The sequence below is a fragment of the Eptatretus burgeri genome, chromosome 1 (genome assembly GCF_056783735.1).
Source record: "Eptatretus burgeri isolate ZD-2024b chromosome 1, Ebu_testis_v1, whole genome shotgun sequence".
Lineage (NCBI taxonomy): Eukaryota > Metazoa > Chordata > Myxini > Myxiniformes > Myxinidae > Eptatretus > Eptatretus burgeri.
In genome coordinates, this window is record NC_140961.1 from 115051995 (window position 1) to 115079759 (window position 27765).

Sequence of the window (27765 nt, forward strand, 5' to 3'; positions counted from 1 at the left end):
TAAGAGGACGAGGATCTTAGCTCATTTGAGCTTGTTTGTTTCACAGCCTACAGTTTTCATCGAAACTTCCTGAAACTTGGCATATATATGTAAAAATACCCTGCGCAGACAGTAACCATCTCCGATTTTGAAAATTCCTCCGAGAAAAAAAGTTATGACGTCAAAATATCTCTGCTCATGTAAATCGCCTTAAAAATTATCTCCGAAACTCGGCAAGCTTTTTGAATTCTGTTTCCGGGAATCGAACAGGGCATGAGCAGAGATGAATTACTGCACATATGATACATCACTATGACATTATATAAATTTTTATGACGTCATTCCTATTTTTTGTTTCACAACCCAGAGTTTTCATCGGATCTTCGTGAAACTTGCCATGTATATGCAGAAAGCCCACGCGCAGGCAGTTACCATCTCCGATTTTGGAAATTCTTCCGAGAAAAAAAGTTAACGTAATAATATCGCCGTTAATGGAAATCGCCTATACCATTATCTCTGAAACTCGGCAAGCTGTTTGAATTTTGTTTGCGGGAATCAAGCCGGGCAATAGCACAGATAATTTATCGCAAACCTGATACATCACAATGACGTCATATTCGTTTTTATGACGTCATCATTAAGAGGACGAGGATCTTTGCTCATTTGAGCTTGTTTGTATGACCAGTAGAAAATGGATTTCAGACATTATTTTGTTTCCATCTTCACTGTTATTTGATGCAGAATCATTTTGATGAGACAGTATGAATCGTAATTAACGCTCCACTGCACGTCTGCCTTCCCTTCCTGTCACCTCACGCTGCCTTCCCTTCCTCTCACTTCACGCTGCCTTCCCTTCCCCCTTCCCCCGCCCCTCCCTCTCCCACCCCCCTCAGTATTTCTGTCATCAAAGCGACGGTTTGTATTTGCTTGTATTTAATAAAAATACATAAACTTTTAACTGATACAAGATGGATGTTAACATGTACAGAGGTTAATATGTAGAGTGGCCTGAAAAAAGTATTCACCCCCCTCCAAAGTTTTCACATTTTGATGCTTCCTGAGCTTATTTCTAGATACTTTCAAATCAAACTTAATATACAGAGTCTTCACAAACTACTCCAAAGTGATAAAGCAAAAAAATGCAGATAACATGTGAATAAGTTAGATTAACAAAGAAAAATCAGACAACTCTCAGTTGCACAAGTTTTCAAACCCTTTGCCCAATTAATCCTAAATCACTTCAGGAGCAAATGATTTGTTTGCAAGGTTACAAAATAAGTGCAATAGGTTTCACCTGAATGTAATCAGTGGTATAACTAAAAAAAATTAAACTCCCACACTTATCTAAGGAGTTTTTAGGTGCAACTCACTTGGTCAACCAACAAGGCAAACATGAAGACCAAGGAGCTTTCCAAAGAAGTCAGACATAAAGTGGTGGAGAAGCACCGTTCAAGAGAGGGTTATAAGAAGAATTCAGTCACTCATTATCCCTTTGAATATGTTGAAATCCATCATGAAGAAGTGGAAGACGTATCATACCACCCAGATCAGGTCGTCCATCTTAACAGGAAACTGGTTCAGGATGTCACTTTAAATCCAACAATGACTCAAAGATCTGCAAGGCTCGATGTCCAATATTGGGGTCAGTGTTGATCAATCAATAATATCTCGTTCCCTTCACAAAGCTGGCTTCGAAAGACAAGTGGCAAGAAAGAAGCCATGACTGAAAAAGACGCATCTAAAAGCTCATATGGAGTTTGTGAAAAAGCATCTTAATGATACTGCAGGCATGTGGAGAAACGTTTTGTGGTCACACAAGAAAAAATTGAACTTTTTGGTCCAAATTCAAAGTATTACATCTGATGCAGGCCAAACACTGCACATCACCATGTCAACATCATCCCCATATTATAAAGCGTGATGGTAGCAGCATCATGTTATGGGGCTGTTTTTCATCAGTAGGGACTGGCAAGCTTGTCAGGTTAGAAGGGACAATGGATGGCGCAAAGTACACGAGAATCCTTGAGGAAAACCTGTTTGAGTCAGCCATGAATCTGAAACTGGGTAGGAGATTCACATTTCAGGACAATGATCCGAACCACAAAGCTAAAGCCACACCGGAGTGGCGGAATAAGAAGGAAATAAATGAGGCGCCGCGAGGAGGAGTGATGCAAGGGACACATCGGCCATTTTGGAGTTAATGCCATATAGCACTATTTTAACCCTTACCCTATCATCCGAGCCTATCATCATCATATCATTAAAAAATGTCGCTTTCATCACTCCTCACGGGGCCTCAAATGTTCTTGAGTGGCCCAGTCAAAGTCCTGACTTGAAACCAATTTAACATTTATGGCGCGACTTGAAGATTGCAGTCCATCGACGATCCCCATCAAACTTGGCAGAACTAGAGCAATTTTCTTGTGAAGAATGGGCAAAGATTTCACCATCTCACTGTGTAAAGCTGGTAGAGTCCCACTCAAAAATACTCATCGCAGTCATTGCTGCAAAACGTGCTTCCACCAAGAACTAACCTAAGCTAAGGGGCTGAATACTTTTACAACCAGTGAATTTTGATCTGTACTTGTTTTTTGTAGGTATTCCTGACATGAAACCTCCTTCAACTATAGCAGTGTTTGGTTTGATCTCTTCAGTTATGAATAAAAAAGTTCATGTGGAAAAATTGTTTCTACATCATTCGTAATTCATGTAAATGTGGCATTATTGGTCGGGGTGAATACTTTTGCAGGACACTACAAGTTCAGTGTGAGATGAAAAACATCACTGTCATTAATTTTCCTTTTGATATGCTTCCCCAAAAAGTATCATTTGCATTTGGCAATATCTCGAAATTTGATTGTACCATTTCAAAAATTCAAATTGCTCTTCGAGATTAGTATTGGGTGGTCACAAGACTACCGTTATTCTCAGGTTTTTTGGATGGTCATTAGACGACCGTTATTTTCAGGTTTTCCGTCTGTCTATATCCGTCTGTTTGTTTGTATGTATGTAATGGACAGCTCTGGAGGCCAGAGGAGTCTACCGATTTTGATGAAACTTGACTGGTAGGTTCATACTAGGATCTAGTTGTATGCTTTTGAGCACCGTTGCTATGGACGCCACCGTTGCCTAGCAACGGGACTTTGAAATTTTTTCAAAAATCCGAATTTTTTTTTTTTTTCAAAAATCAAAAATCGGCTTCAGCGCTTTTATGCGCACTATAATCAACCTTTGTCAAAACATTTCAGCCCGATCCGTCAAAAACTGTATGACTAGTATGCAATTATATAGCGCCCACCCATGTTGCCTACCGGCTTGTTGTATTCTATTTTTATCTTCAATTGTATTCAAGGAATTATTTACTTTTGTGCAAACTATGAAATGTCATCTATAAATGAGCAAATGCGTGTTTGTCAATACAATATGTGAATTGTCCGAGAACTTTACTAACGACAGCTTAATTTCAAGAAGCTTAGAATCTACATCTTCAAATTACTGCTTTCAGTTATGAAACACTTGACTATTCCTTGCTGAAAAAAGAAAATAACAATGCAAACAATTCTCCCAATAGTCTTAACCCAAGTGAGATAAAAAACCACGTTTTACCAGTCGGAATGTTTTGCAGTTTTCATGATCACTTGGCAAGCAGCTCTGTGAATGGCTACAGGCAAGGAGGCTGTTTCGAGCAGTGCACAAAGGCTGCTCACACTGTTGGTGTTCAGCAGGACCTCGGCTAACAACGGCTCACAGGAATCAGGCAGCCCAGCCAAAATGATACAAGCATCGTAGGGTGTGGAAAAAGGGTCTCCACCTGCAGACAACAATAACTTGAATATGACGGGAAAGATGACGATCCCTTTCCAAGCAGCTCTGTAAATGCCTGCAGGCAAAGCAGCAGCTTATCATCACAGTCTGGCAAGATTACCATTGCATTAGTGGTAAAAACCAAATTTAAATGAATCTGAGATATTAAGATGGCAGAAGGTAAAACCTTCATTATATTGGCTTTGGTTTTAGCAATATCCATGAAGAAAAAGGTAATTACAGAGGTAACAGCAAAACATCGCAGTTGGACATTTGGCTTCACAGCACTTGATGGTGTTGAATGAACCCTCAGTCTCCAGTATCAAACAGAAATGGTTCCCAATTCCATGCAGATGAGACCACAAGAGTGTCTCGCAAAGTTGCTCATCAGATATTACCAAGCAACAACCTCTAATTCCCCATCTCGACGACTGTGACAGTCTCTCGGACAGATGGTATTATCAGCAACGTTTGCCAGACTACAGGTGAGCAGCAACATTCTCAAGAGTAAAATAATGCTGACAAGACATTTTGCAATCAAGGAAGTTTTTGAGTCTTTAAACGAAAGCTCATCACAATAAACCAAAAAAGAATGTCGGAACAGTTAAAACGACTCATAAAACAAGATATTGTTATGACATACAAGCTCATAAAACTTGTTATGACATACTTATAAAACAAGCCTTTGGCCTAATTTTGAATATCACCAAATTAATTTTGCTACCAGGCTTCCACCACACTCCATCAAACACACCTTTCAAATGGAAGTGCACCATTATTTAAGCAGTATCATTTTCAACACTTATTTAACAAAACAACCCAAACCGAATTTGCATTTACAGTCTCATACAAAGAACAGGAAACTATAAGATAGCACAAAAAAAAAGTTCTGCAACTGATAGACTAAGTAACAATGCCCTCTCCCATGTCATTTCATAACAGGAAAAGGTTGATGCAAAGCCATGAGAAACTACCATGAAGCTGTTGACATGCAGAAGCAAGCAACTTCAAGCTGTATTGCTCATGATTCTTCTGTGCAGTAAGATGAGTCAAAGCCGTCAGAGCCGGAACACGGGCTGTCACACATTCTGCCTTATCCAGGACAAAACACAAAGCCACAATAGCCTTGTCGAGGAAGTTGCGATGTAACAGCTTTTCATCTTCATCAAGGCATTTCCTGCAATGAACGAGGTGTGACACTAAAGGTTGTTTGGAAAACCCATGCAAAAGACAAGCTCGTTGAATTTCAAAGAGAAATCACAATAAAAACTTTAAATCGCAACACCCAAAAAGTCTAACCCTTTCAAAAATATCTCGTTTAGCAGTACTTGGACAAAATATTATGGCATTTTACATATCTCAACCAATCAAACTTGCTGCTCGCAGGCCCCACCCATGTCCTTCTTTCTGAAGACCTGGAAGGGCACGGTAAGGTGTTCTATGAACTCTCTCATTATTCTTGCAGATAATTATGATTATCAACTTCGACACAGTTTATGTCACATGATGTTCAGGTATTTCATGTGCATGGATAAATTAAAGTTTGTTAGCTATCTGGCAAAAACACAAGCAAACTAGAGGGGGAGCACTCGGTAGAGTGCAAAACCTCCGTCGCCAATACTGCTGGGTCACTTAAGTGAACCTGATATCCTATTCATTGTAGGTCAAAACGGTTCAGACTCAACTGAACCACGATTGAATAAACTAAACTAGATCGACGCACATGTAGAAATGCAAAAAAAAAAAAAAAAAAATCGAAATTTTTTTGAAAAAAAAAGTTGCAATTTTTTTTTTCTCGAACAAATTTTTTTTGGGGGGGAGGGGGTTGGAAATCACTTAAAACATGTAGAAATGCAAAAAAAAAAAAAATCCAAATATTTTTCAAATAAAATCGAAATTTTTTTTTGTCCCAAGTCCAAAATCGAATGGCATGATCCTTGGACCATACCTAATCCCCCCACTAAGTTTCGTCGAAATCCGTCCAGGAGATATGTATATATATATATATATATATATATATATATATATATATATATATATATATATATATATATATGTATGTATATATATGTATATATGTATGTATATATATGTATATATGTATGTATATATATGTATATATGTATGTATATATATGTATATATGTATGTATGTATATATATATATATATATATATATATGTATGTATATATATATATATGTATATATATATATATATATATATATATATATATATATATATATATATATATATATATATATATATATATATATGTATGTATATATGTATGTATATATATATATATGTATGTATATATATATATATATACATACATATATATATATATATATGTATGTATATATATATATATATGTATATATATATACATATATATATATATATATATATATATATATAAATATATATATATATATATATATATATATATATATATATATATATATGTATATATATATATATATATATATATATATATATATATATATATATATATATATATATATATATATATATATATATATATATATATATATATATATATATATATATATATATATATATATATATATATATATATATATATATATATATATATATATATATATATATATATATATATATATATATATATATATATATATATATATATATATATATATATATATATATATATGTATATATATATGTATATGTATATATTGGGCGTATAAAAACAAGGAGAGGTGTATTCAAAGTACACCAACGCCCGTGCCAAATAAATAAATAAATAACAAATCCTGCAGCACGTCGCATTGTGCGGAATATCGAGATGGAATTGGGAGGGAGCTGTGTACAATAATTGATTTATTAGTTGATTAATTGCATAATTAAAAGAAAGAAATAAATAAGAATTGTAAAATAATTAATTTCTTAATAAATTAGCTAATAGCATACCAAAACTACCACCGTTTCATCCAAATCTGCAACTTTTTGAAAAGTAATTCATCAAAAGATGAATAATTAATCAATTAATTGATTAAATAATAAATCAAAAAATATCCTTTAAAGCCAAATCACTTGTTCACTGTCATTTCCAAATATCAGCTTACCAGCTCAAAAGGTGCCTGAGATATTGTCCAGATGAGAAAGAAAATGAATATTGGAATTAAGAAATCGATAACAATGAAGGAATTAATTGATTAATCAAAAAATAAAAAATAGTTTTTTCCAAAGCACATCTTCACTTTTGTCCCCAAATTTCAGCTTCCAAGCTCAAAAGATGGCTGAAAAATTGCCCGGACAAACAAACAAATAAAATCTGAGTACTCCCTTCGGTGCCCGGCAATGACGTCATACATCACCTGGCTATGGAATTTGGAAGGAGTGGTGTTAAAAATAAATAAATAAAATCAAGCAAGATTTTCACGGCAACACTGCACAGCAGAGGAGGTTATGTGTTGTATTATTTGGTGTATTGAAAGATAACTGAATTGTAAATGCATGCACATTGAAAATGTAATAACTATTAAATAATTGAAACTCGCCATTTCACAGTTATGGAGGTTATCATAACCACAATAACTCATTATACTGCAGTCAGTCTTTCTTAACAAAACACACGTATTTGATGACGGTTTCGATTCTGGAGTAAATTCCTCACCTCAAAGCCAAAACTAAAGCAGTCACCACAGCTGTGAGTTCCTCAGGGGCAGTTAGGTAAGGTAGCAAATTGGCAGTTGCCATCAGAGCTCTCCACCATTGAGCTAACGATAAGTTACCATTACTTGGCTCAATCGTATCAGCCCATATCTGTAAAGCAGCTGTTGCTTGCAACCTCTTAAATGAACCTGCAAAATAGAATGATTGACAAATTGTAAGGATTAAAGGAGAAGTAGGACATCATAAGTAAATATCACTGTTTGTGAGGAAACTTACATGAGGTGAAGCAAATTCTGATATTTATATGGTTGATTGATAATTGTCTTCAATTAAAAGCCGTGAAACAATGTGAAGTTGATCGCAACCACAGCATGTGGTAAAGCAACTCCTATTCATTGTTCGCTTTCAAAAAGTATAAAAAAAACTCATGGAACAGTATCGTTTAGTCATTCAGCAAGACTTTCGTCACTAACTTCAAAAAGTCTCGAAATTGGAGAGCTGAAAATGATAAAATAAACCTTTTAAAGATGGCCCTATGAAGCTGATGACTCAATTGACAAAAAATACTCTCAGGAGAAAATGTTGTCATCTTGTGGTAGTTCTGACAATTCCTGCAGATCATGTATTTTTTGCTGTACATATTTCAACACCCATGCAAGAACTCCAAAGACATGGATGCATGATCACATTTCATGAAAATGGTCCTCGTATGCAACGGCTTCAACTCTGAGTGCTCGTGGCTATTTCCAATGCACAAAATTAACATTTTAAGGGTTTTATCATCATTCGGACTGTCAGGATAGCTTAGAGCTATGCACACACCTCTGAGCTATCTAACATGAGTTTGAATCCCGACCCCGCTATAAAATGTTAGCCTCGTGTTTCACATTCAGGATGAGGCATCAATGTGTGCGCCGTACACCAGAAGGACGTTTAGCCGGAGAACTTTCCAACATGTCGGACAACAAAACGCCCTGTGATCCAATGAACGAGTGTCAAACAGTCCGTAGGATAAAGCCTTGCCGGATATGAATCTTGACACTGCATTCTGTTAAATTTGATTATGCTCTCTCATTGGGTTATTTAGTTATTGATATGGTCTACGGCTCATGAAAGAGCTACAAATCACGCACACATGAGCAAACAAATACATGCGAATACACAATGCGACTATCCTCGAGGAAGTTAAAAAACTTCCCAGGGCACTCTGGGTACAAGTGACACCATCTTTGTGGCATCACTTTTTCTCTCTGCAGTCATTGGGGTAATTGAAAGATCACCACCACCCTCCTCCCCCCTCTTGGGGCTTGTCTGTGCTACATCCACCAAATGCTGAGTGTCAAGCAAGGAAGCAACACGTACCATTTTTTTAGTGCTTGCTATGACTCAGCCAGTCACAATCCAATCGCTGACCTCCCAGAACCAGAGTGGATGGTCTCACCATTATGCTACAGGGTTTAGTTTACCCATGCTCCAGAGAAGAGATACCAGTAACACTTAAGTACAAATGACAATCATACACCTTGGTTTGTAGAAATGAATTTAATCTACAGCACTAAGCATTAAGTGGCACAGCCACACCCTCAGCCAATGATGCTACTCCACAGACTTGTGCTGAATATGGACGAAGAAGAAGCACTAATCTTAAATATCTATGACAGAAATAAACTCAAACAAGAGGAACAAAGGTGTGGAGGTAGGAATCAAGCCTAGATTTTGGAAGATTATCAAGAAGGGTGATACTGTAAGAATGTGTGTATCCTCAAGAGGCCAAGGGCCGAAATATCAGAGGGAGGAAGACTGTAGGATGTGGAAGGAAACCAGAGACAAACTTGTTTGCGAAAGGCCAATGAGGCCAATACCTAAAGAGTAACCAATGATGTTGAGACATTTGAATTTCCCTACACGCAAGAAAAATATATATAAAGCAAGGCACCAGCTCAGAGGAAAGCAGTGGTCCAGAAAGGAATTTAAAAGGCTTCGAGGCCATAATACGTTCAAATTCTTTTTTTTTTTTCAAACAAGGACTTTGCATGACAGAGGATACAAAGTCTAAAGCAAACTTTGGAGGCAAAACTCTAACCAGTAGAGCTCATCGCTGATGCATTGTGAAGCTCAGATATTCAGAGGATTGAACATCTTACAGTAGTTGATTAAGGAAGCAGATTAGTAGGTCTGCAAAGAGGGATGATGCACAAGATATCCCACAATGCACTGCGTTTTTAAGATGGTGGCACACCTGACATGGGTGTAAGCAAGTCGTAGTCAACCAGGGTAGTTTATTTTTTGCTGGTGCCAGTCCAGCAGTAGCCTATACAAGGCGTATCGCCACATCCTACACCCAGGTTTCTTGGTTCCTGTAAGAGCGAATGGAACATAGACGAAGATTTGGAAACAAGTGGACCACACAGGTTTTCTCCTCCTGGTGGCAAAAAACATAAATTCTGCCGATATCCAAGAGGAGGAAAATAGATAAAGCGATGTGTGATTAAAGAAAAATGGAGAAATTCATATTTATTTGTGGAAGAGAATGGAAAACCTACTCGTTTGGTTTGTACACAAGAAGAACTGCAGCTGTTGCAAAAAGGCATCGAGTCAAGCCCAAGCTTTTGGGCCTCACTATCTGCCATGATCTTTCCCAGGATAGCCAAATTTCCAAGCTGGCCTCCAAACCCAGTCGTCGACTGGGCATCCTCCGTCGTGCAAAGTCCTTCCTTGGCACACCTGAGCTCCTAACCTCAAACAAAGCCTTCATCCACAGCCTGATGGAGTCCTGCTCTACCATCTGGGTTGGTGCTCCTGCCTTACAAAAAGCTCGGCTTCACGCTGTGGAAACCAAGGCTTTTAGGATCATTGGTATCTCCCCCGATGAAGTCGAGTCTTTGGGTCTCTCACTGTCTCACCACAGGCAGGTAGTCTGTCTGTCTTCCACCGTCTCCTCTCCAGCCTTGTCCTCCCTGCTCTGTCCCCCCTATATTTTTGCAGGGCGCTCAAGGTCTACCAGCAACCCCCTTCTGGTGAAACTGCCAAAATAAATAATTACTGCTCACCTTCACTCTTTCATTTCTCTTTTTCCCACCTCTGGCACAAACTCCCACACTCTCTTAAATCCCACTCTTCTCTCCAGGTCTTCAAAACAGCTGTTTACCACCATCTATCTTCCCCCATCCAAAACCTCGATCTTTTCTACCCTCGTTTATCCACCTCCTTCAAATTCCCTGTTTTCCTTTCTGAAAGTCCGTCGTTTCCATCTTGTTTACCCTGTATACCCCGCTCCAACTCTCTCCCTTCCACAGATCTCCTAATGTCTCTCTTCCAGATTGTTTTGTACTTCCCTCTCCAACCCCTCTCGTCTCCCGCTCCCTTTGTTTTATTTTCTGTGCATTAGCTCTTATAACGAGCCTCGACAATGTATACAAAAAAAATACAACATTCGGACACATTATGAAGTTAACCATGGTCAGAAATATGATAAATATACAGTACTGGAAAGTTACACGAAGACAAAGTTTCTGAATTAGCACAGTCATTGTAAAAGCAGCAATCAGTCTTTATATATTACACATGCTTGTCAAGCAAGTGAGGCTGCAGTTAATGAGAGCCATGTGACTGCCCATGAAATAGTTGTGTCATCAAAACCATTTTCGGAAGGAGAATTTTTGAAGAGCTGCAGAATTAGTCTGTCCTGATAAATGGCAAGCTTTTGCGAATATAAGCCTCTCAAGAAACACAGTCGCAGAGAGAATCGGTGATTCATCTGAGGATTTGAACAGTCAACTCTGGGGCAAAGCCAAGTCGTTTGCTGCATTTTCAGTTGCAATTGAGGAAAGTATGGATGTAACTGGCGTGGCGCAGATCGCAGTATTCACTTGTGGAGTTGATGAAAATATGCACATAACAGAGGAGTTTATAGAATTGGTAATGATGAAAGACACAACAGTTGATGACCTCTTCAACAATTTGGTGAGAGCACTGCAGAGATTAGGTGTGAACTGGACATGAACTGTGAGGCTGGCCACATATGGGGTGCCCTCGATGGTGGGTAAGAAAGCTGGAGTTGTTGCAAACTGTAAAGAAGAATTGGTCTGTCTGTCAACCCAAGCCAACAGAGTTTTGTAATTTCCATTGCATTTTGCACCAGGAAGCACTGTATAGTAAAACCCTGAAAATGAATAATGTTATGGATGTGGTCATTCAAACCAGGAATTTCATTCGAGCAGGAGGTCTCAACCACAAGCAATTTAACTGGTATGGCAGTCCACATTGAATCTATTTTACCTCCGGAAAGCACAATGTAATTCAGTGGCTCAGTCAAGGAGCTGTGCTGAAACACTTCTATGAATTGCGTTACATGGTGAGATACAACCGTTCATGGATCAGAAAAGGAAGGATGTACCTGAATTGCAAGAGAATAAATACTTCGAGACCTTGCTTTCCTGGTGGATTATAAGGAACACCAGAACTGGCTCAACAAAATGTGCAGGGATGCAATAAAGTGTTTATAGAATATTGTGACAGCATTCATGCCATTGAGATCAAGCTTCGGCTATGGGAGAAGCAACTTTCTGAGAGCAAGTAGACACATTTTCCCATCTTGAAATCTTTACTTGACTCCACTGGGCCTCAGTGCAATAATGACACAGAAAAGTATGAAGGCAAAATTGCTGAGCTACGCAAGGAATTTAAACAACAATTCTCTAACTTTAGAAAGCGGGAAAGAATTTGCAATTTTTCACATACCATTTTCTGTCAACATGCACGACATGACGTCCCAGAGGAGCTACAAATGGAAATAATCGAGCTGCAGTGTGACACACTATTATTTATTTTTTTTCGCCGGGAGGAGAAAATATCGCCAGGAGGAAATAATCGAGCTGTTGAAAGGTCGGTTTTCCGATGTTGGTAGCAGCATGTTTTAACAATATCTCGGACCAAATTATCCCAAACGGAAGTCTTTTGATTCAAGAATTCTTTCTATGTTTGGAACAACGTAAGTATGTGAACAAGTCTTCTCTGAACTACCCTTTCTTTCAAATAAGCCAATGGACTGCATGCTCATCTACATTAATAAAAGGCAGTGTGTGTGTGTGTGTGTGTGTGTGTGTGTGTGTGTGTGTGTGTGTGTGTGTGTGTGTGTGTGTGTGTCTTCCATAACTCCAAAACTATAAAACATCGCAGCCTGAAACTTTGCATGCATACAAAGAAAACTCCAAGGAAGTGCATGAGTGACAATTGGTGTTTGGGTTAATTAAAACACCCTTTTGAAGTTAATTACCGGCCTTATTTAATAATATCCTTTATCAGGCGATCCTCGGCCACCTCACGCTCTGGGACTTCAGGCGTTTTCCGTTGTAACCTCGCTGGGGTCTGAAGCCGCCATGTTTTTTTGGCCTGTTCAACCATGCAGAGACTTGGAACAGGCAGCAATGATTTTTTCATGATAAAGTTATTTTTTTCACTTTCTTCACTCATATTATCGAATGCCTGTTCATCATAGCTACGAATTGCTGGGTACATTGCATGCTTATAACGCCTGGAAACACCAGCATTCGTGGCTTTATTTCATTTGGGTATATGAATAACCGAGAGAATCTCTCAAACTAACCAGAATTACAAAATGTAAGTTGCAGATATGAACGTATCAACAGTTCCGACTCCAAAAAAGGTGTCGATTTGTCCAATTCAGATATTGCATCCGGGTGTTTCCGGATGCATAGTTGGATCGACAGCAATTGGTAATCACTTGCAAGCCAGGTGTTCCATCGGAGTGGTTGAGTGCTTAAGCCACTTACCGAGCTGTACAGTACAATTCGTGTCCCGATCGGGATGTACAGTCGACAATTACGAAAAGGTAGAGGTATGTATACAGCATACACAGACGTGGTACATATGGGTAGATTTGGATCTTTCCGGACTCTCCGGGGGTGTGTGGATATGCCACGCCTGTTACAGGTGCCTTGATGGCAAAGTTTCATCCTTTATCTTATGGAGGTTCTATCAGGTTTTCCTTTGTCCTCGCACCTGTTTCCAAAGGTTATATGTTTCTCTTTGTGAGTTTCAAAGCCAAATATATTTGATAACACCCGATATCCAAGCCGTTTGCCGTATTCACATTTTTTCTAAATTACTGAGCCAAATTTTTTTCAACCCCATCACACGAAGCTGTTTATGAAGATTAATGTTTGTGATCATATCCATGAAATGTCCATATAAAATGAATGTTGTTTTTCAGTGAAAGCTCCTCAAGGTTTCTGGGTTGTATACGGTAAGTACTGTAGTCGGTAATCACACCGACTCCAACCGGCCAATTCCCGAAAAATAGCCGATATCGGCCAAGCGTGTGTGGTGTGTTGTTCACAAAGCATAACATATTCTCTCATATTACTCCCCTACAGCACTCCCCATCCCCATCCATCTCTCTCTCTCTCTCCCCTCTCTCTCCCCTCTCTCTCTCCTCTCTCCTCTCTCCTCTCTCCTCTCTCTCTCTCCTCTCTCCTGTCTCTCTCTCTCTCTCTCTCCTCTCTCCTGTCTCTCTCTCTCTCTCTCTCTCTCTCTCTCTCTCTCTCTCTCTCTCTCTCTCTCTCTCTCTCTCTCTCTCTCTCTCTCTCTCTCTCTCTCTCTCTCTCTCTCTCTCTCTCTCTCTCTCTCTCTCTCTCTCTCTCTCTCTCTCTCTCTCTCTCTCTCTCTCTCTCTCTCTCTCTCTCTCTCTCTCTCTCTCTCTCTCTCTCTCTCTCTCTCTCTCTCTCTCTCTCTCTCTCTCTCTCTCTCTCTCTCTCTCTCTCTCTCTCTCTCTCTCTCTGGCGGTTATCTCCATATGTGTCTGGACAGTGGTTATGTCCAGGCGGGGTTTGTCTCCAGATGTGTCCGGACGGGAGTTTGTCTCCAGATGCACCCGCATGGGAGTTTGTCTCCAGACGCGAGTTTGTGTCCAGGCAGTGTTTATGTCTGGACGGGAGTTTGTCTCTGGACGTGTCCGAGAGGTGTTTGTCTCCAGACAGCTTGGCTCTGGATACATCCGGGCGGTGTTTGTCTCAGGACGTGTCTGTGCGGTGTATATGTCCGGGCGGTGTTTGTCTCCGGACAGCTTGGCTCCAGATAGTTGCTTGTCTCCGGACGTGTCCGAGTGGCGTTTGTCTCCGGACGTGTCCGAGTGGCGTTTGTCTCCGGACGTGTCCGAGTGGCGTTTGTCTCCGGACGTGTCCGAGTGGCGTTTGTCTCCGGACGTGTCCGAGTGGCGTTTGTCTCCGGACGTGTCCGAGTGGCGTTTGTCTCCGGACGTGTCCGAGTGGCGTTTGTCTCCGGACGTGTCCGAGTGGCGTTGTCTCCCGGACGTGTCCGAGTGGCGTTTGTCTCCCGGACGTGTCCGAGTGGCGTTTGTCTCCGGACGTGTCCGAGTGGCGTTGTCTCCGGACGTGTCCGAGTGGCGTTGTCTCCGGACGTGTCCGAGTGGCGTTGTCTCCGGACGCGTCCGAGTGGCGTTTGTCTCCGGACGTGTCCGAGTGGCGTTTGTCTCCGGACGTGTCCGAGTGGCGTTTGTCTCCGGCCGTGTCCGAGTGGCGTTTGTCTCCGGACGTGTCCGAGTGGCGTTTGTCTCCGGACGTGTCCGAGTGGCGTTTGTCTCCGGACGTGTCCGAGTGGCGTTTGTCTCCGGACGTGTCCGAGTGGCGTTTGTCTCCGGACGTGTCCGAGTGGCGTTTGTCTCCGGACGTGTCCGAGTGGCGTTTGTCTCCGGACGTGTCCGGGTGGCGTTTGCCTCCGAACGTGTCCGAGTGGCGTTTGTCTCCGGACGTGTCCGAGTGGCGTTTGCCTCCGGACGTGTCCGAGTGGTGTTTGCCTCCGGACGTGTCCGAGTGGTGTTTGTCTCCGGACGTGTCCGAGTGGTGTTTTCCTCCGGACGTGTCCGAGTGGTTTTTGTCTCCGGACGCGTCCTGGCGGTGTTGTTTATAGTATGACCGGAAGAAAATGGATTTCAGATATTATTTTGTTTCCATCATCACTGTTATTCGATGCAGAATTATTTTGATGAGACAGTATGAATCGTAATTGACGGTCCACCACACGTCTGCCTCCCCCCCCCACTTCCTCACTCTCCCTTCCTCCTCTTTCCCCTCCCTACTCTCTCTCTCTCTTTCCCCCTCCCTCCTCTCCTCTCTCTTTCCCCTCCCTCCTCTCCTCTCTCTTTCCCCCTCCCTCCTCTCCTCTCTCTTTCCCCCTCCCTCCTCTCCTCTCTCTGTCCCCCTCCCTCCTCTCCTCTCTCTTTCCCCCTCCCTCCTCTCCTCTCTCTTTCCCCAACTCTTCCCCCTCCCTCCTCTCTCTTTCCACCTCCCTTCTCTCTTTCTCCTCCCTCCTCTCTCTTTCCCCTCCCTCCTGTCTCTTCCCCCTCCCTCCTCTCTCTTCCCCCTCCCTCCTCTCTCTTTCCACCTCCCTTCTCTCTCTTTCCACCTCCCTCCTCTCTCTTTCCCCTCCCTCCTCTCTCTTTCCCCTCCCTCCTCTCTCTTCCCCCTCCCTCCTCTCTCTTTCCCCTCCCTCCTCTCTCTTTCCCCTCCCTCCTCTCTCTTTCCTCTTCCCTCCTCAATCTCCTCACCCCATCACACCCCTCCCTCCCCGCCCCCATCTCAATGTTCCCCTCAGCGAAGCGATGGGTGGTATTTGCTCGTGACTAATAATTTTTTGAACGACGAATCCATAGTTTATTGCACTGTTGAAAAGTTGTTTTAGTACAGCAGTTATGTGAACTATTTGGTGGAATTTTACCTTTGATGATAGAAGCATGAAATATTGCACAAAGTTAGGGCATGCCCTTGGGAAGATTTTTAGCTCAAGGGAGTCTCGGGCCATCAAAGATTTGTCCCATGACAGGAATGGCAAACATTTTCCAAAATGGCCGTCAAAGACATGATAATTATGTATGATATTGTGTGGATCAAAATTTTATTAGTTCTGGTAAAACATATATTAGCAAAATTTTCTGGTAACACATATACAAGCAAAATCTCTTCATTTTATAAAAGGTGCAACGGAGTGAACTATGTTATATCGTACATATGTGTAGTGATTATCTCTTTCGTACTTTTGGTTTCAGCTATGGTTTTGTGCTTACTGTCATCTTGTACTCACCTTTTGGTACCAGCCCACTCATTCATTCCCAATTTCTGCTTTCAGGTGTCGCAGTGTGACAATGGCAAAAATGTACAAGGTGATGGATCCTTTCCAGCCTGGAACATCAACACAATGTCAAACAACAGACTGGAGAAAAGTGTGCTCTGTGCCAGGAAAACACATCAGAGGTGCTTTGCTGCCCAGCTGTTGCATGTCCCCATTTCCAATTCTGGTCCATCATCCTGCAGTTGGAGCTGAATATGATAATTTTTGTGAGAGCAATACGAGAGAGAGACTTTGAGCTCACGTAGAGGCCCTGACCAATATTGTTCGTTGGTTCTTTGCTTTGGACCACACCCACTCTGCCAAATGGATGCCGGTCCACTTGCGAGACATGGTTTCACTGAAAGAGTGCCATACTGATGTCGATGCTGAGTTCCTGAAGAGGAACTTTGTCATGAAGAAGTCAAAGCATGCATTCTCTGCTATTGCCATTGACCAGGCTCATGAGCAGAATAATGCCTCTGTGAAAGGTGATGGTGGGGCAGTAGGCCTAACAGAGAACCTGGCAGCTCTGCGTCGCTGGATGGTATCTGGTCCCGAGATGGCTCGTTTCATTGAAGAATTTGAGGGTTCAACCGAGAAGAGGCAGGTCACAGATCGGCGTCACCATGAACAAAAGAAGCATGCTCAGATGGCATTTGCGTGAGATGTGAAATCACTGAGTGGAGCCATAGAAGAGATGGGAAACCCATGCAGTGAGAACAGCAGTGATCATCTTCTACTGGACAGTTGGAACATTGCAGATACAGCTGTGGCAGACACGGTGCACCAGATTGAGTAACTTGGACTCAACTTGTATGAGGCATATGCAAAGGAGAGACTTGTCAGCCAAACAATTCCAATTGCAGATCCTGTCAAGCAGTACAACCTCCATCTCTTCAGCCGGCCTCCAGTCAGAGAGAAGTCAAGCAAACAGCTTCAGCTGTCATCCCTGAAAAATAACTGCTCACTCTTCTCTTGACTGTGCATTGCCTCCCAGATATGCAATGGTGATCTGGATGAGTTCTTCCAGCATGAAAATCAGGCCTGTCCACCAGCACTGTTCACAGATGGGTGTCCTGAAAACCAGGACGAAGTCAGACTTGTTGCATTGCTTGCAAGACCTTACTCCTGCAAACGAGAATGTCTCCAGTCCCACAGTTCAGGTCACCATCATTGATGACATTGCCATCATCAACATGCTGCGACCTGGGACTGCAAAGACGTTCCAGGATTATGTCACAGATGTTTTTGTGCAATACATCACATCACAGCTTCAGCATGTAACCAGATAAGACATGATATGGGATGTGTACATGCCTGAAAGCTTGAAGGCTGACACTCGCAGCAAGAGAGGTGAAGGGGTTAGGAGACGTGTTGATCTATCGAGTGCAATTCCTGGAAAATGGCAAGCGTTTCTCCGCATCGATGACAAGAAGACCGAGTTGTTCTCCTTCCTGGCAATGAACACAGCAGGCATCAACACCAACAAAAAGGTCATCACCACATACCATACTGATGTGCTTTGCACAACCGCCAAGATGTCTTGGGTTTGGTTCCATGCACCTATGAAAAGGCCGACACTCGCATCCTACTCCACTTAGAAGATGCTGTGCGGCAAGGGCACAATAAAGTGTCAATACGCACAGTTGACACGGATGTTGTACTTCTGGCCGTAATATCAGCCAAGCACCTCAACATCTCTGAACTGTGGATTGCATTTGGTGCTGGGAAGAGCTTCCGGTTCCTTGCCACTCATGAGATAGCTAGAGCACTGGGTCTTGATCAGTGTGTCGCCTTGCCGATGTTCCACGCCTTCACTGGGTGCAACACGGTGTCTTCTTTTGGAGGGAGAGGCAAGAAGACTGCATGGGACACCTGGAACACATATGGCGATGTCACCCCTGTATTTTGCACTTTGGTTGCTAGGCCAAGCCCACAATCCATAGAGGAATGGCTGAGGCCACTGGAGTGATTTGTGGTCCTGCTATACAATCGCACCAGTAGCCAGGAGTGTCAACAAGGCAAGGAAACAGCTGTTCACTCAAAGGCAGAGCAATTGGTTGTCTGCCTCCTACACAGGCTGCACTCATCCAACACATCAAGAGGGTTGCCTAACAGGCTGGTCACTGCTGGGACAAGATGAAGATCACAGCTCCAGAGTTTGCATCTCCAAGTGAATGGGGGTGGAACAAGGTCGAGGGAGGCTGGGAAGTATGCTGGACAACCCTACCAGCAGCCACACAAGCTTGTAGGGAACTCATACATTGTGGCTGCACAGGACACTGCACGTACCAGAAGGCTGCTCTGCAGTGCACTGTTCTGTCTCTGTGGTTGACTTTGCACAGACTAACAGATAGGTAACAATGGCCACAAGAAGTATGAGACATGAATTGGACACAATGAGTTGTAAACGGAAACATAACAAGTCCCTTTAATTAATGTGTGCTCATTAGTAGCGAGAAAGGCAATTGCTCCAGTGAAATTGTCCCCACTTAAAATAAAAGTAATGTTTTACGACCCTCCAATTATGATATTTGGCATTACCTACAATTGTAGAGTTACATAAAGCACTGATATGAGGTTGATAATACAAATAAATCACCATACAATGGACTTGATCCACCATATCAAAGGTACTATAACAGTCGATGGTGGCCATTTTCCAAAATGGCCACCACTTTTGGCACAGAGCAAATCTGTGATGGCCCATAGTCAAAAATATTGCTTCAGGTATATTCTAACAGTGTGCCAAATTTCATGTTTCTATCATCAAAGGCACAATATATTTACATATCTGCAGTAGTAGTCTTCATTCTGTTGAGAAGAATCTACTACCTAGATTACCAATATGTGGTAACAGAGGGGAAGGTGAAGCCAGAGGTATTCAAATAGAATTCGATGACAATGTGAAAAACACGACCCGTGGGGAACGTAGTTCACAAACAGGCATCGATGGGGAAATTATCGAGGAAAAGTACCTCATGCTTTTAATTAAAAGTAATACAGTTGACGACCACTATTTTGAACCGATAAACCAGAAAATGTCTAAAAATTGAACGCATGTATGAAGTAATCTCATTTTGTTTTGATGGCACACCATTGCAAAGGTATTCAAATAGAATTAATGTGACAAATTGAGTTGTGTCACATTGATACACGCTTCCACCGAAAGCAAAATTGAATGATGGCATAAAATTCCACCAGGAATGGGCCAATATCAAATTTTGAGTCCCCCCTCCACCCGTTTTGACACCTGTGACCCCAAATCCCCACACCCTGGGGGCATGAACCGAGGATCAAATCTCAAAAAATCGTTACATATTTCATGTGTCCCCCAATGTTGATTGCACATACAAAGTTTCAATCAAAAAAAGATTTAAAACGTGCCCGTAATTGCATTTTTTGGAATTTGACCTTTTGATCCTTCCCCGGGGGCAGGTCCAAAAATGACACTGGCCTTCCACATTCTTGCCATGTGGTGATCACAACTGCCAAGTTTGATGAAGTTATGCCCAACCATATAGGAGGATTGCAATATCCCACTGTTTTTTTTTTTTTTTTTTCAAAAAGTGTGGGGATAAATTTCAGTGTGTTTTTTAAATTTTTGTTTTATAATTTTTGTCCCATTTTAAAATGATTTCGATAACAAAAGTTGGCATCGTATCGAAAAGCAGCAGAAATTGCGGCATAAAACCCACCTTTGTCACAACCAAGCAAGAGGTAGAGCATTGCACAAAGTTCACATATATCATCTGGAGATGAAGTGTTGTTTGTCTCCTTAACCTCAAACAAACGAGGTAAAGCTACAGATGATGGTTGTGCCATTCCACACCGCACGAGCTGAGATGCCAGGCTAATTCCGTTTTCTTCTAGCTCCACAAAATGTTGTCTGCCATCTGAAATAAAAAAGTAACAAGCCACAATGACAATGATGTTTAACTTGCTAAATATCCACAAGTTCGTTTTTACTTAGAGACCAACAATAATAACAAACTACTTTTGACTATTTTCCCCCTATTTTCAGTGGGTTAGTTAAATGATGACATCCCTCCATACAGATCAATCCATTGCATGAGTTTCACACAAACCCAAACAGTCCAGATCTTTCTTGGCGGTTCCAATCCAGTCTCTTGCAGATGTCCTCTCAGCTTTCTTTCTTCTACCACGAGCTTTCTTGTCTTCTTTATAGCTTAATCTTCTGACCTTCGTTGCATATGATCAGACCAACAAATTCTTCTCTTCCTAAGTTCTTCCTCACGAGTGAGTATTGATTTTTAATCTCTTCCTGATGTCAGAGCTCGGAATTCATATTTTCAGAGAAAATCCAATCATCAATCGTGTCATTTTCATCTCTGTTCTTTCCATTCGTTTTACCTCTTCAATCTGAATTGCCCACATCTTCTACACATCAATACTGGTCCATATAAACTCTAACTTTTACAGGTATGCTTGGTGTTGGCTTAATGGTTAGGGTGGTGGGCTTTGGATCCGAGGGTCCTGAGTTCAAATCCCGCTCAGCTGTTTTATTAATACCAGGTGGGGTTAATTCGGCCTGTCATCCTTCCGAGGTCTGCAAAATGAGTGCCAGCATGCTGGTATACTGTGTCGGAGTGGCGACCCATCCAGGATTGTGCCCAATAGCTAAGGAGACTGCATAGGCAGCACCAATCTCTGTACAGAGTATGGTCCCAATCTACTCCTCCTCCTTTTACAAGTAATGGAATGTCTGTGCTTGATAATACCACCTCTACTCATTTCACAAGGAATCACAAGGAAATAAGACACAGGTGGAGGCCATTCAGCCCATCATGCATGCGCCACATCAACACCGCACTCTCAACATCAGATAGACATAAGACAACAACTCCACACGATCAATTAATTTATCACCATAAGATCAAATAAGAAAGTGCAAAAAGTTTATATTTTAATAAAGTGTTTTTTGTGGGGGGTTTTTTTTGGGGGGGCTGCATGGGCTTGGGTAAAAACACACAACACCCCTTGACAAGACCCCCACCAACAACACTCAACACTCTGTACACACGCACCCAATCTCCTATTAATGCTCAAGCTACCTAAAAGTCCTGCCAACATCCCAACACCCTCTGTCTCCAATACTTCCAGGTACCTGTCTAATTCCAATATAAATTTATCTCCTGTTTCTGCTGCCACTACCTTTCCAGGGAGCCAATTCCATGCATTAACTACCGTTTGAGTGAAGGACACCGGCCTTACGACCGTCTTAACTCACCTCTTCGTTACTCTCAGCCGATGGCCGCTGGTCCTATTACTGTCAACTCTACTGAATAATTCTTCTGCAAATATTTTGTCTATACCATTCATTATCTCAAACATCTCTATCATATCTCCTCGTAACTGCCTCCTTTATCATGTATAAAGCCCTGTCTCCTTCAGCCGCTCCTCATAGCTAAGTCTAGCAAAGCCCGGAATTAATCTAGTAGCCCTGCACTGAACCCTGTCGATGGCATCTATGTCCTTCCTAAGTTGTGGTGACCAAAACTACACACAATATTTTAAATGTGGCCCTCACTAAATTCCTATACCATGTTAAAACCACCTCTTTTAATTTATAAATGATCCCCCTATGAATACAACCTAAAACCCTATTTGTTTTACCGAAAGCTGCCTGGCACTGTGCTGCCTGCTTACCTTCCATATATATTACCACCCCCAGATCCTTCGCCTGTGTGACATGTGCTAAGACCCCTTCCATTACGAGTATGTAATTCACATTTTCATTGTTCTTACCCATCCACAGCACATTACATTTCTTGATGTTAAATTACATCTGCCAATCTTTTCCCCAATCTATGAAAGTATCAATACTTTCCTGAATATGATCACCACCCTCTCTGCGATCCACCTTACCTCCAAGCTTTGTGTCATATGAAAATTTGGAAAGCTTCCTCTTCAACCCAGTATCCAAATAATTGATGTAAACAATGAGTAAAAATGGTCCGAGTACTGATCCTTGAGGTAACCCACGACTTACACCCTCCCAGCAAGGCATCCTCCCGCTCACAGTCACTCTTTGCTTCCGATCGCGAAGCCAGTTTGCATTCCAGTTAGCCACCTGACCAGCCACTCCACAAGCCCTCATCTTGGCTAACAACCTCCGATGTGGTACATTATCAAATACCTTCTTAAAGTCGAGATATACTATGTCCACTGCCTTTCCCTCATCCACCCAATCATATACTGCTTCAAAGAACTCTTAAAGATTTGTTCGACAAGACCTACCTTTGGTAAAGGTAAACCCATGCTGACTACCTTTAATTAGTTTGTGTTGATTTAAATGGTTCCTCATCTGGTCTTTAATTAATGTCTCCAACACCTTCCCCACAACTGAAGTTAAACTTACAGGTCTTTAGTTTCCCAATTCTTCTCTGGATCCTTTTCTTAAACAAGGCCAAATGTGTCCAAGAGCCGCGTCCTAAAGCTTTTGTCTTCACCAGGAGGAGGAGGAGGAGGAGGAGGAGGAGGAGGAGGAGGAGGAGGAGGAGGAGGAGGAGGAGGAGGAGGAGGAGGAGGAGGAGGAGGAGGAGGAGGAGGAGGAGGAGAAGGAGAAGGAGAAGGAGAAGGAGAAGGAGAAGGAGAAGGAGAAGGAGAAGGAGAAGGAGAAGGAGAAGGAGAAGGAGAAGGAGAAGGAGAAGGAGAAGAAGAAGAAGAAGAAGAAGAAGAAGAAGAAGAAGAAGAAGAAGAAGAAGAAGAAGAAGAAGAAGAAGAAGAAGAAGAAGAAGAAGAAGAAGAAGAGGAAGAAGAAGAAGAAGAAGGAGAGTAGTCATGGAGGCTCCTCCTTCATGACGAGAAAATAGTGTATTTACGAAATTACAACACATTAAATGGAATAATCTTTAAATAGTAACGTGAACTTTTCGAAACTTTAAAGCAAATGTCCGAATATATTTAAAAGTTCATGATAGATGCTCTCAAAAGGAACCCTCAATGCGAGGATGTGTCGAGGTGTTTAGTATTTAAGGAGATCCGGATGCTGTATATAAAAGAGCCGAGTCCTAAAGGTTTTGTCTTCACCAGAAGAAGAAGAAGAAGAAGAAGAAGAAGAAGAAGAAGAACAACAACAAGAACAACAACAAGAACAACAACAAGAACAACAACAAGAACAACAACAAGAACAACAACAAGAACAACAACAAGAACAACAACAAGAACAACAACAAGAACAACAACAACGCGGAGCTCTCTGAGAGCCAGCGTTCGCAACACGACTAACAAGGACAAATGTGTCCAAGAGCCGCGTCCTAAAGGTTTTGTCTTCACCAGAAGAAGAAGAACGCGGAGCTCTCTTTGAGCCAGTGTTCGCAACGCGACGCGGCTAAAAAATCATCACAGAAAGTCGAAACATCAGCATTTTGATCACAATAACAATAACAACAACTTCCGATATTTTGTCACGTGCCTTGATGGAGCCAATAGCGAGACCTGTCATGGAGGCTCCTCCTTCATGACGAGAAAATAGTGTATTTACGAAATTACAACACATTAAATGGAATAATCTTTAAATAGTAACGTGAACTTTTCGAAACTTTAAAGAAAATGTCCGAATATATTTAAAAGTTCATGATAGACGCTCTCAAAAGGAACACTCAATGCGAGGGTGTGTACAGATGTTCAGTATTTAAGGAGATCCGGATCCTGTATATAAAAGAGCCGCATCCTTAAGGTTTTGTCTTCACCAGAAGAAGAAGAAAAACAACGCGGAGCTCTCTTAGAGCCAGCGTTCGCTACGCGAGACGCGGCTAAAAATGGTGTTACATTTGCTACTCGACAATCCTCTGGTACCTGTCCTGACTCCAGTGAGCTCTTGAAAATATCCGATAACATCTCACTTACCTCCGCAAGTACCTACTTCAATACCCTTGGGTGCCTATTATCTGGCCTTATCTCCTCTTCGATTTCCGAGCTGTTCCTTTACTTCCTCCACTCCAACCTGGATCTTCTGTAAAAGCCCTTCTTCACCTCCTTGATAGATACTCTCAGTGATTGGCAAGTCTCCTGACTGTTCTTGTGTGAAAGTTGAAGCAAATACCTGTTTAATAAGCCTGCCATTTTACTTTCATCACTCACCGCTCTCGCAGTGCTCTTCTTCAATGGGCCCACACTGGTCCGAACCTCTTCTTTTTCACTGATACACTTAAAGAATGCCTTGCTATTATATTTAATATTATTAGCCATGTCCTCATACTCTCTTTTGGCTTGCTGAGTTATTTTCTTAACTTGCCTCTGTTTACTTCGATAGTGATATAAATCTAACTCCAGTCCTGCTATTTAAAACCTAATAAATGCCTTCTGTTTCTCTTTAATAGTGTTCCTTATCATATGCTCAACCACCCTGGTCTCTTTCTGCTTCTAGTTTTACACCTCATTGGAATGTACTTGCTCTGCACTTTCCACATTTGGTCCTTGAAGGTTTCCCATTGTTCTGATGCTGATTGTCCTGTTGCTAGAGTCTCCCAATCCACATTACCCAATTCTCTCCTCATACCCTCAAGGTTTGTCTTCCTGAAATCTAATAGCCTTACCCTACAATTCTGAACTCTAACCCCTTCACAGAATCTTTGCACACACACAATGTTATGGTCACTTTCTCCTCAATGCTCCCCGACCTTCACCTCCTCCACCATTTTGGGATCATTACTTAAAAGGAGGTCGAACAATGCACTCCCCCGAGTGGGATTATCTACAAATTGGGTTAAAATGCAATCCTGGATTAAATCGAGGAAATCCTCATCTGCTCTGCCCTTTCCCTGTTCCTGGACCAAAATCTATCCCTGGCAAGTTATAATCCCCCATAATCAATACTCTTCCCTGACCACATGCCCTTTTGAATTCTTCATGTACTCCTCCTTCCTCCTCTTCCTTCACACCCGGAGTCCTATAAAAGCATCGTACCAGTATGTTACTGTTATTACAATCTCTACCCATACAGAATCCTCAACATTAATTCCTTCCTTAATGTCACCCCTTTCTCTTGATGCAATGCTGTCCTTGACCCAGATTGCTGCCACTCCTCCTATTCTCTCTTTCCAATCACACCGATACACCTTGTAGCCTCTAATCCGGTCCTCCAGTTACTCTCCTCCTCAAACCATGTCTCACTCACTGCAACTATATCATACTCCTCGCTATTTACTTTGGCTTCAAGCTCTTCCATCTTATTATTTAAATTCCTGACATTGGTACAGAATATGTTTAACTTTTCCCTTCCTGAAATTCTATTTTCTTTCCTGGCTTTACTCATCACAATGTCATCATCAGTTCCTTCCTTGATAGCTTCATCACCCTCAGCTGACTTGAAAAAAAAAAAAAAAAACTGAATTTCTTCCTCAATTGCCACTGCAAACCTTGTTGCCCCCTTTCCATTTAACATATGGCCATCATTCTGGAAACACTCCCTATATCCACAAAATGATTCCCACTGCTTCTTCACTGCAAAAACTTCCTCCCTACACCATTCTTCCAGCCATTGGTTGACATCTATTGCTCTGCTCATAATTTCTATATCGTTTCCTAATCTTGGGAGAACCCCAGAAAACATGACCTCACAACCCTTTGCTTTGAGCCGCTTACCCAATATCCTGTATCTATTTTTCAAACCTCTGAGTAAACTTTCCCTACATCATTCACACCGAGGTGTACCACAACCAACTTGTTCCTACCATGACCCGATACAACATCGTTTACCCTTCCTTCAATGTCCCTAACTCCAACTCCTTCAAAACTGCACAGAATTCTCTGTCTACGATCCTTCCTGTAGAATAAAGAATCAACATATTTAATGATCTCATCACCCACAAAAACTGTCTCCCAGACCTCATTTCTACCAATCTCCATTGCTGCACCTTCAGCACTGCCTGCTCCCGCTGCAGCATCGCCACTGCCTGTTCCAGCTGCAACATCGCCACTGCCTGTTCCAGCTGCAACATCGCCACTGCCTGCTCCAGCTGCACCATCGCCACTGCCTGCTCCCGCTGCACCATCGCCACTGCCTGCTCCCGCTGCACCATCGCCACTGCCTGCTCCCGCTGCACCATCGCCACTGCCTGCTCCCGCTGCACCATCGCCACTGCCTGCTCCCGCTGCACCATCGCCACTGCCTGCTCCTGCTGCACCATCGCCACTGCCGAATCGCCACTGCCCGCTCCACCATAGCCACTGCCCGCTCCACCATCGCCACTGCCTGCTCCCACCGCACCATTGCCACTGCCCACTCCCACTGCACCATCACCACTGCCCGCTCCCGCTGCACCATCATCACTTCCAATATCCTCAGCAACCTCACCCCACAACCGTAACCAACTATTTTCTCCAAATTTCTCACATTCTACTACTTGCTGCAAATTATCTATCTGTTCCTTCAACCTTGTAATAACTATCCTCAAGTGAGCTATTTCCTCACACTTCCCACACCCTCTGCTTCCTTTATTCTTGATGTGGCCCACATTGAGCAACTACCACATTTATGCACTCTTCTTCCTTTCTCCTTAGATCTCTATTTATACCCATTTTCACCCCCATACTCCCAAGGTCTCAATTGACTTAAAATGCTAAACTTAACACGAGGCCTCCCCCTGCTTCATGTAAGCTTTTGTACTCAGAGAAGTTCTACAAAAATACCTTGGATTAAAAAACTACCATGGGATTAATTCACATTATCGTGGTCATGATCCGTTGGCATTGCACCCCATTGGGAGGAAATGGGTTAAAAAAATGAATCAGCATATCTGAATACCACCTCAATTCCCTATATCACGGCATGCTTTTCTGATGACAAATATACGGAAGCCTCCGTATAGGTCGTTACAAAAATACAGATTTCCGTTAAATATGGAACGAGTTTCACCAATGAAAGTATGCAGAATGATCACACAAATAACCATTTATTTTTGCAATTACGCAAACATTAGTATGCCAATTAGGCCAAAAAAAAAAAATGTTGCATTGGCGTAACGGGTCACTGAAAAATAGGGTAGGTAGGTAGGGATTTTTTTTTTTTAAATAAATCCCTCCCAAAATCTCCCTCGGCTCGAGTAGCCCCCCTTTTTGTCAGCGACCCCCCCCACTCAAAAAAAAACTAGTACAGTGAACCTTGCCTAAATTGAACTTGCATAAGTCGAATAATCGCCTAAGTCAAAGAT

General features: G+C 42.0%; 1 protein-coding gene and 1 pseudogene across 1 annotated transcript in view; one reads left to right on the forward strand and one right to left on the reverse strand.

Moving 5' to 3' along the window:
- The window catches only part of LOC147035231 (uncharacterized), a 326073-nt gene that overhangs the window by 42894 nt on the left and 255414 nt on the right, over positions 1 to 27765 (reverse strand). The window contains exons 28-31 of the mRNA XM_085895787.1: positions 20287 to 20484; positions 7446 to 7632; positions 4758 to 4960; positions 3586 to 3790 (exon numbers count right to left, since the gene is read on the reverse strand). Coding sequence (XP_085751913.1) covers positions 3586 to 3790; positions 4758 to 4960; positions 7446 to 7632; positions 20287 to 20484 — 793 coding nt within the window. The remainder of the gene's footprint in view (positions 1 to 3585; positions 3791 to 4757; positions 4961 to 7445; positions 7633 to 20286; positions 20485 to 27765) is intronic.
- Positions 17785 to 18908, forward strand: LOC147035232 (uncharacterized; annotated as a pseudogene).